Source organism: Agrilus planipennis, unplaced genomic scaffold (assembly GCF_000699045.2).
Source record: "Agrilus planipennis isolate EAB-ADULT unplaced genomic scaffold, Apla_2.0 scaffold1, whole genome shotgun sequence".
Classification (NCBI taxonomy): Eukaryota; Metazoa; Arthropoda; class Insecta; order Coleoptera; family Buprestidae; genus Agrilus; species Agrilus planipennis.
The window spans coordinates 4,078,597-4,088,434 of NW_020442466.1; the positions used below are offsets into that span (position 1 = coordinate 4,078,597).

General features: G+C 33.8%; 5 protein-coding genes across 5 annotated transcripts in view; 4 read left to right on the forward strand and 1 right to left on the reverse strand.

The window, feature by feature from the left end:
- The first annotated feature begins 582 nt into the window (after positions 1-582).
- Positions 583-2,842, forward strand: LOC108734315 (signal recognition particle 54 kDa protein). The gene is made up of 8 exons (XM_025981108.1): positions 583-792; positions 856-1,032; positions 1,084-1,313; positions 1,372-1,522; positions 1,583-1,731; positions 1,803-2,064; positions 2,169-2,361; positions 2,428-2,842. Exons 1-8 carry the CDS (start codon positions 715-717, stop codon positions 2,709-2,711), a joined length of 1,524 nt encoding a protein of 507 aa, XP_025836893.1. The 5' UTR covers positions 583-714; the 3' UTR covers positions 2,712-2,842.
- A 38-nt stretch (positions 2,843-2,880) lies between these two features.
- LOC108734305 (probable glutamine--tRNA ligase) lies at positions 2,881-6,759 on the reverse strand. The gene is made up of 13 exons (XM_018465801.2): positions 6,570-6,759; positions 6,126-6,518; positions 5,925-6,057; positions 5,650-5,798; positions 5,397-5,583; positions 5,128-5,315; positions 4,517-4,740; positions 4,319-4,458; positions 4,084-4,255; positions 3,712-3,874; positions 3,426-3,646; positions 3,179-3,371; positions 2,881-3,105 (listed from the first exon to the last, which is right to left on the reverse strand). Exons 1-13 carry the CDS (start codon positions 6,687-6,689, stop codon positions 3,058-3,060), a joined length of 2,331 nt encoding a protein of 776 aa, XP_018321303.1. The 5' UTR covers positions 6,690-6,759; the 3' UTR covers positions 2,881-3,057.
- A 227-nt stretch (positions 6,760-6,986) lies between these two features.
- LOC108734322 (cytochrome b-c1 complex subunit Rieske, mitochondrial-like) lies at positions 6,987-7,967 on the forward strand. The gene has a single exon (XM_018465826.2). It carries the CDS (start codon positions 7,084-7,086, stop codon positions 7,867-7,869), a length of 786 nt encoding a protein of 261 aa, XP_018321328.1. The 5' UTR covers positions 6,987-7,083; the 3' UTR covers positions 7,870-7,967.
- An 86-nt stretch (positions 7,968-8,053) lies between these two features.
- Positions 8,054-8,927, forward strand: LOC108734329 (cytochrome b-c1 complex subunit Rieske, mitochondrial-like). Its single transcript, XM_018465838.2, has one exon. It carries the CDS (start codon positions 8,150-8,152, stop codon positions 8,918-8,920), a length of 771 nt encoding a protein of 256 aa, XP_018321340.2. The 5' UTR covers positions 8,054-8,149; the 3' UTR covers positions 8,921-8,927.
- A 438-nt stretch (positions 8,928-9,365) lies between these two features.
- Positions 9,366-9,838, forward strand: part of LOC112906639 (parkin coregulated gene protein homolog) — a 1,772-nt gene continuing 1,299 nt past the window's right edge. The window contains exons 1-2 of the mRNA XM_025981153.1: positions 9,366-9,699; positions 9,758-9,834. Coding sequence (XP_025836938.1) covers positions 9,454-9,699; positions 9,758-9,834 — 323 coding nt within the window. The 5' untranslated portion in view covers positions 9,366-9,453. The remainder of the gene's footprint in view (positions 9,700-9,757; positions 9,835-9,838) is intronic.

Here is a 9,838-nt window from a genome sequence, read left to right on the forward strand (position 1 = left end):
GATTCCATGTATCACTTTTAGTTGACATTTTAGCCTAAAAAACAATAGGTACTTTAATAAAATTGCAATCTACAACGCACGTTTCTTTCTCGATAAATCAATTTCAATATAATCACTCACCTATTATTTTTCGAATTAACATGAATGCGATATGAACACGATACTATTTATTACATTACTATAAATTTATCTAGTAAAAATAATATTTACCCACAGTATATTTTTGATAAATAAAGTAATAAATAAACTCACTCACACAAGAGTCAAGAATAGGTTTTTTAGGTTAGGTTTGAGTGTTTGACGACTTTGACGTTCAGTTGAGAGGACACGCCCGGAAAAAAAATGTTTTTTTTTAACGCAAATAAATAACGCCACCTTTGAAAGCGTTCATAAAAATTAAAAAATTATACCGTAGCTAGTTGAGGAATATTTATTATCGGGTAGTTCTTTGAATTAATCAGTCCGATTCGAGAGGTTTATGGATCGATTCATTGAATCGATGCAGGGTCCAAAATCGATCTAAAAAATCGATTATATTATTCAAAATAATCGATTTTTCGATTAATCGATTTTAAATCGACATGCCTATGACGTAGAACACGTGTTAACTGTTTTGACAGTTTGACGTACAAATAAATGGCAAAGTGTTAATTAAAAAAAACCGTATTAATTCTGTAGTAGTAACACAAATTTTAATAGGTTTTCGGTAACACAATGGTTTTAGCGGATTTGGGTCGTAAAATTACGACCGCTTTACATTCCCTAAGTAAAGCAACAATAATAAACGAAGAGGTAAAATTAACCACGAAAACAGCTGGTATTTTAAATTTCACATTAAGAAAATCTATTACTTAGGTATTAAATGGCATGCTTAAAGAAATATGTGCTGCCCTATTGGAGGCCGATGTAAATATTCGTCTAGTTAAAAAATTAAGGGAAAATGTGAGGTCAGTAATCGACTTTGAAGAAATGGCTGGTGGTCTTAACAAGAGGCGCATGATACAAAGTGCAGTGTTTAAAGAGTTAGTTAAAGTAAGTACATTAATTTGTCATAATGTTATTATTAATAATTATATTTATTAGCTGGTTGATCCAGGTGTTAAGCCATACACCCCAATCAAAGGCAAGCCAAATGTTATCATGTTTGTTGGTTTGCAAGGTTCTGGTAAGACAACCACATGTACTAAACTTGCATATCACTATCAAAAGAAAAACTGGAAATCGTGTTTAGTATGTGCTGACACTTTTCGTGCTGGTGCTTATGATCAAGTTAAACAAAACTGTACAAAAGCTAGGATACCATTTTACGGAAGGTATTATTCCCATCTTAGCTTTTAATAATACTATTTTTAATTAATTCTTTGTTAACAGCTACACAGAAGTAGATCCAGTAGTAATTGCTCAGGATGGTGTGGATATGTTTAAAAAAGAAGGTTTTGAAATAATTATTGTAGATACTAGTGGTAGACACAAGCAGGAAGAATCCTTATTTGAAGAAATGTTGGCTGTAGCAAATGCAGTGGTACGTAAAACATTGTTTAATTAAGTTAAGTTAACTACAACAAATATAATTTTTTTGCAGAAACCTGATAATATTATTTTTGTTATGGATGCTACAATTGGACAGGCTTGTGAAGCTCAGGCAAAAGCATTTAAAGAAAAGGTTGATGTAGGCTCCGTGATTATAACGAAATTAGATGGCCACGCTAAAGGTGGAGGAGCCCTAAGTGCGTAAGTGTTATTTTAATTTTACCTTACTGATTATAGCATACTATTTATTATTTATATATGTAAATGTTCAGGGTTGCAGCGACGCAAAGTCCTATAATTTTTATTGGTACTGGAGAGCACATAGATGACTTAGAACCATTTAAAACAAAACCATTTATTAGCAAATTACTTGGAATGGGAGATATTGAAGGGTTGATAGACAAAGTCAATGAATTAAAATTAGAGGACAATGAAGAACTTTTAGAAAAGATCAAACATGGACAGTTTACGCTAAGGGACATGTATGAACAGTTCCAAAATATCATGAAAATGGGTCCTTTTTCACAAATAATGGTTTGTTTTTACTTAGTTTTAGTTGATCCTTAACTATTCTGTACATATTATTATTACATATGGTTTGAATATTTATTGATTCTCTATTGTTTTTATTCTTTTAGGGGATGATACCCGGTTTTAGTCAAAGTTTTATGTCAAAAGGTAGTGAACAAGAGTCTATGGCGCGTTTAAAACGTCTTATGACCATAATGGATAGTATGAACGACGGGGAACTAGACAGTCGCGATGGGGCCAAACTTTTTTCGAAACAACAGGGTCGTATCACAAGGGTCGCACAAGGATCAGGTGTTACAGGTAAGTTTCTATCATTATTTTTTTATTATTATACACTGTTAATAAATTTTATTTACCCTTTTTAAGAACGTGAAGTCAAAGACCTAATAACGCAATACACGAATTTTGCGGCTGTCGTTAAGAAAATGGGCGGAATTAAGGGGCTGTTTAAAGGGGGCGACATGGCCAAGAACGTGAATCAAGCACAAATGGCAAAATTGAACCAGCAAATGGCTAAAATGATGGATCCACGAGTATTACATCAAATGGGAGGAATACCAGGTTTACAAAACATGATGAGACAATTACAAGCGGGTGCCGCGGGAGGTATGGGAGGTCTGGGAAACCTTATGAACAGTTTCGGAAAATGATAAAATTCATTTAAGTTTTAATTACTGTTCTCGTTCGTCCTAATATTGTACATAGTTTTTGAAATACACGAAGATCACTGGATTATTATTATTATTATTACAATTTTTAATTTAATACATAATTTTGTTGATGTGTATTTTTATTTTCCTTTTTATAAATAAAGAGATATGCGTTAAATAATTTTTATTTGCTCCGTTTTTAAATCTTCAACGTTATCTTTAAAACGAAACTATAATCAATTTAATGGTAGAAAATTCAATCGTTTAATTTTCTATTTTTAATTTAATTGATTAAATAGATGCATTTTAAACAAAGTCTTAAGGCACACTTTCCCCTTCCTATATACTATTTTCCGGCGTCCTCTTTCAGACCGACTGTCAAATTAAAAACAATCTATAACAAAAAAAAAATAAATTAACATACCTTTTAGTCCTTAATCTCAAGTTAATCCTTTCCCTAAGCGTACCTTTTGTGTTGGTTTGGTGTCTGGATCTACTGAGAAAAATCCAACCCTTTCGAACTGGAACTTGTCATATATTTTAGAAGACATTAACGACTTGTCGGCAAGGCTCTCGAGAACTGTCAAAGAGTCCAAATCACAGTCACTCAGAAAACCATTGGGAACTTCGACTGGATCTTCTGGATTTTTGTGCTTAAACCTACACAACGAAATTACAAAATGAAAAATATTAATTAAATAATCCACCACTTACAAGGGTTTGTAAAGACGCACTTCGATATTAATCGGGTTGCTAACCCAATGAATGAAAGCCTTTGGTTTAGAAGTAACTTTGTCAACTTCTGTGCACTTGCAAATTACTTTTTCTACCCAATCGCCGTCCTTTTTTACGCTTACTACCTCTAAAACGTAGCCAGCGTGTCTAAGGCCGACAGGTTGATTTGGTGCCAGTCTACGATAGCCCCTTTCAGCCACCTAAGAACAACATCTATTAATATAATATCACAAGTTGTTATTACGTACAACTGGTAGCAAATTACCTCCATAAAGTCATTCCTTTCAATAAAAATGATTTTATCAAACAACACCTGATGAGAACCTAAGTCTGGTTTTGCAGGAAAATTAGGCACTGATACTTCAACTGGACCTTCATGGGGATAATTTTCAATTTCTAATTGTAACGGTTCCAGCACAACCATACGTCTGTACCAAAAAAAAATGAAAAAAAAAGAGAAATATAATACATTCAGTCATAACAAATCTAAATAAAAACTATAAAAATTCAACAAATTATTAAAAAAGGACCTTATGATTTTCTTAATAATAATATTTTGATAAATTTGATTTAACACCTGGAAAACCATATTTCTGTCGATTTTTATTGTATTTGGAAATGAAATAAGTTAAATTACCTTGGAGCTGTTACGTTAAGATGGTCTCTTACAAAGGCGTCCAACATGGAGGGGTCGACCGAACTCTGGGCACCGGTGAGCCCCAATTGCGCGCAAAAATTGTTTATTGCTTCTGGAGGAAATCCTCTTCTTTTTAACGCGGTCAATGTATAAAGACGAGGATCATCCCAATCTAAACAGACAAAGTTAAAGTACTACACATTAAATACAAAAAAAAATGCATAAATTTTATTACCCTTCACAACATGTTCAGTGATAAGTTTGGCTATTTTCCTTTTCGAAACAACAGTGTAATTCATGTTTAGGCGTCCATATTCCCATTGTACAGGACAGTAAATATCCAAGGCATTGCACAACCAGTAGTAACTGGACCGTCTAAGAAAAATACAAAAGGTCATCCAAATCGAACTCTACATTATATGATAGTTACTACCTAGATTGAAATTCTTTTGTACACAAGGAGTGCGTTATATTCTCTATGCTATCACAAAGACAATGAGTGTAGTCATATGTTGGATAAATACACCAACAATCTCCAGTCCTGTGATGGGGCACAAAACGTATCCTGTAGGCTACAGGGTCCAACTTTCCTTCTTCCAAGGTCAATTTCATTCTTAAAGTTGCTGCTCCTTCGTCTATTTTACCATTTTTCATGTCCTATAAAAATTTATTTTTAAAATTTGAATTTATCTAATTCGAATAAATAGGATCCTTAACTGCACACAAAACTAACGTTCAGAACTGTTTTAATCGTTTTTCATTTTAATTAAATTTACATTCAATAATAACGAAGTATTTTACTCTTTTTTCGTACTTGTAGTTATTTTTTAACATTAAAAAATGATCTTTTAAATTTAAATGAATAGCATTAGCATTTCAATACTTTGTGAGAAGTGTAATCATGAGATTTGATAAAGTTTGTCTAGTATATATTTTTTTATATTAGTATGTAAGTTTCCTGTTGTTTTTAGTCCAATCTACACACAGGGATTAACTTCTATTTATAGAATATGTAATTTACTGGCATAAATAAAAAATATTAACTTGGAAAAGCTGAAGACTCTCATCAATTGGACGATTTCTCCAGGGCGAGGGGGGCGGATTAAACCCCTTCATTTCTTCAGCGCTTTGATGACATACATATGCCAGACCCTTTTTTATTAATTCAACTGCCCATTTATATAATTGATCGAAGTAATCGGACGAATGTGTTATTTTAGCAGGTTTGTAACCTACAAACAGTTTTTATTTAAAACTAACCGAACGATTTATAATTATACTAATTAATTTAGTTATGTAAAAGAAAATCTCACCCAGCCATTCCACCATGTCCCGAATTCCTATAAAAAATTTTTCTTCTTCTTTTTCTGGATTGGTATCATCATACCTTAAGTAACACAGCCCGTTATTGGCGGCAGCATAGCCGAAGTTAATATTTATTGCTTTTGCATGACCAATATGTAAAATACCATTTGGTTCTGGAGGAAAACGTGTGCGTACCTGTCATTACAAAAAAATTATCGACATAAAGAATAAAGTAATTAAACAAGTACAATTTTGAATTACCTTACCACCAGTTATTTGCAGGTGTTTCTCTAGCAGCTTATGAGTATTTTTAGTAACTACATAACCATCAGTCTTATAGTTTTCCCCAGGAGCATGAAAGTTTATCTTTTTCATAACATCAAGTATTGTGGTAGGATTACAGCCATCAACTAGAATTAAATTAAGTCATATAATAATTATTCTACTTTTATTACATAAATTCTGAATTTTGATAAAGCAGCTAGACAATAACTGTACTGAAAATTAATATAATGAACAAGCATTTCCTACTGTACCATTTAAATTTTCTTTGTCATTTTCAACTGTTTTTGTGATAGGTGCCTCCTTTTTCCGGGTTACTTTCGCTTTTTTGTCAACTTTGAAAGGAACCAAGTCGGCTTCAGTTTTTGGTCCCAGCAAATCGAATATCTATAAACAATAACAGAATAAATGTTATTTTTGGTATATTATTTTAGTGATAGCATGCATTCACTTACCTGTAAATCGATTTCATTTTTTACAGCTTTTCCATCAGCCCAAGGTATTTCAGATCTAACTTTCTGCATTAAAACCCCCACATTAAAATGGTACCTTTTTTCTAAAAGATCTTGCTTGTTCTCTTTTATATGTTTTTCAACAACCTTCTCTATTTCATCGGGAGTTACGACAATGCCCACTCCGCAATGTTTTTCAAAATCGTCTAATATAATGTCGTTTATATGAGAAAGGGCATATTCTATTGCCTTATCAATACGTAGTGTTGAATCCAGTTGTTTGCTGATTATATATTTAACAATTAAAGGAACATGATGGCCTATTTGTGGCTTCATCTTTGTAGCCAAATGGTACAGTAAGATACCTGTACCATCTGTTAGAGCAATGCCACGAATCTACAACCACAAGTGATAACTTTTAACCTTTCATACCAATCATGCACTCACCTCGTTTAAAATTGAAACTAAATTATTTGTGACGGTCGCATTTTTTAACGTTTCTTTAGCTTTTTGTTCACTTAAACCTAATGCTCTAAATGAAACAATTAATTGATCACTATCAGGCATTTTCAGTATAAGTTCGGTATATCGTGTAATCAAACGTCACAATTTTGAGGTTATAACCATTGTAACAAATTTTAGTGACCTCTGAACGTATGAACTTATTCAGCCACTAAAGAAGGTAGTGGCTAGATTATCAACTGTCAATATCTTTGTTATTTTTTTTCTAACAACAGAATATAGCTTACAGTTTTACACTTTTAAAGCTAAAAAAGATAATCAAACATGATCGAAACACTTGTTGACTGTTTTATTTCAAGAAACGAATAAAATTATAAATTTGGGAGCCTAAATCATTCTTATTAATTTATGGTCGTCGTATAAGCTCATTGTTGGCAACAAATTGTGGTTACAAAAATTTAATGGTGGTTATTATTTAGTTGCATAACAGTTCGAAAAAATGCTTAAAAACGCAACTCCGTTTATAAAATCAGTTACCCAAGTAGTACCAAATGGCCTCAAAACAACAACAAAATGCGCAATCATTTCGAAGAAGGCTAAAAACTTGGCACCTGTTAATTTGTTTGTCCCACAAATAAATTTAGGTAAATCAGCTGTTTCCTCTGGCCCGGCTGTCTCTTTCCAAGTACGTTTGGCCCACACTGACATTACAGTACCGGACTTTTCCAACTACAGAAGAAAAGAAACTCTCAACCCCAACCAAAAGAGTGCAGAAACACTGGATGCTCGGCAAAGTTATACCTATCTTATAGCTGGAGCTGGGGCTCTAGGGGCAACGTATAGTGCTAAATCCCTCGTGACGTATCTTCTTTCGTCTATGAGTGCTTCTAAAGATGTACTAGCTTTGGCCAAGATTGAAATCAAATTAAGTGAAATACCTGAAGGTAAATCTGTTACTTTCAAATGGAGAGGTAAACCACTATTCATCAGGCATCGAACTGCTGAAGAAATTGCCGCAGAACAGGCAGTTGCCCCATCAACTCTACGAGATCCTCAACATGATAATGATCGAGTAAAACGTCCCGAATGGCTAGTTGTTCTGGGAGTATGTACCCACTTGGGATGTGTACCAATTGCTAATGCAGGTGATTTTGGAGGCTACTACTGTCCCTGCCACGGGTCTCATTACGACGCTTCAGGAAGGATTCGCAAAGGACCGGCACCACTCAACTTAGAAATTCCCGAGTACGAGTTTCCTGAAGAAGGACTACTAATTGTAGGATAGATGCAATTTATACAGTAACTTACTATGTTACTCACATTTCAAGTAAAATACTAAAATGAACACACTATGTATTATGATTAATTAAATTATTAAAACGACCTTTGCCGTTGTAAATAAAGTTTTAAAAAGGATAATGTTCTAATTTAGTGATTAAGACGTTAATGACATTATGCAGAACACTTTTTTGTTTAGTTTGTATTCATAGCTGTCTTCGAAAATAACTAAAAAATTTTGATTAAAGATCTGTCAATGCGAAATACATTTAATCTTCGCTTTTATAATGATTCTTTCGGCGTTAGGACAACTCAGAAAACGTTTCCAAACGAAACATTATCAGCTACTATTTTTAAAAAAATTTAACAACGCATGGAAGATAATATTGGCAAATCAAGCATCTGAATTTAAAGAACACAACAAATATTCCGTTCATCCCCTTTATGCGTTCAATTTTAGAACCTACCATCATGATATGAAGGCTCCTGACTTCAGTGACTACAGAAGATCGTCAACGAATAATCCCTCAAAATACCATAAGGAGACGATAGACAACAGACAAGTTTTTACATATTCAATCGCACTCGTAAAAGCCGTTGGGCTATTATACTGTACTAAGGGACATGTCCTTCATTACATTTTATGTTTGGCAGCCAGTAAGGACGTCCTCGCGTTGGCTAAGATAGAAATAAGACTGGCAGACTTACCTGAGGGTAAGAATACAACATTTAAATGGCGAGGAAAACCCCTATTCGTATGGCATCGCACCCAGGCCGACATCGATAAGGCCAGAGCGGTACCTTTGACTGAACTTCGACATCCCCAAACAGACGAGCAAAGAACAAAGAATCCGAAGTATCTGGTGGTCATTGGCGTATGCACCCATCTTGGGTGTGTGCCCCTTTCTCCGATCACGGGTGATTTTGGAGGGTTTTACTGTCCATGCCACGGTGCACACTACGACTCCGCTGGTAGGGTGAGAAAGGGTCCTGCACCTTTAAATTTGGTAGTGCCACCACATTCGTACCCCGACGAAAACACTCTTGTTGTCGGTTAGCATATGTACCTTAATAATTTATGGTAATAAATAATAAACGTGAACGAATCAAGTCAAACAATTAATAAAATAATATTACAAATTAATTATATTTAACGCAACAATTCATCATAACATAAAATTTTTATCCAAATTTTTTTGCAGTTGAAAAATTATTAATAAATTGAATTGCCCTAGTTCTAGATTTCCTTATAATACTTGCTCATCTTATTTCTAAATGAGGCAGAGTCACAACCCCTTCTAAAACCCCTACTGTTTCTGAATCTGTTGGGGCAAATATTACAGAAATTGCATATAAAAAGTAGGACTTATTAAGTTTTGAAAATTATTTTTAACTAAATTATTGATTATTCTTTGTATTTAAAATGTTATGATATAAACTTGTTAAATCAATATTCAAGTCACTTGATAAGATGAAATAATTTTTTTTTCAAAGTGTCCTAAGAAACATCCAAATGTTTTGTTTATTCTGAAATGTCATAACTGTGGCATTTTCTGAAATTTACCATTTTCTATGCATTTTTTGATTAAAAATGGTTAGCGGTAAAGAATTCCGTTCAACGATTAGACAACCGTTACCGGGGGCCCCTAAGAGTAAAGAATGTCGAATAGTGCCTGCTTTCACAATTCAGGCACTGCAAAAAAACACATGTATCCTTCCTCCTCCCAAATGCAACGTTTTGAAACCGAGACCACCGAAATCGACGCAGTTTAGGGTGCACTATAAACGAGGGGAACTACCCATTGCATTGGACGCAAACAGAAGGCTTTCCTGGAAGGTCTATAGGAAATTGTTTTAATATTCAATTGCTCTTAAATCATATTTGACCCTTTCAGGTTGATATACATAAGTTGGATTACCACCATTATTTGCCAATGTTTTTTGACGGTCTTTGCGAGACTGAAGCACCTTATAAA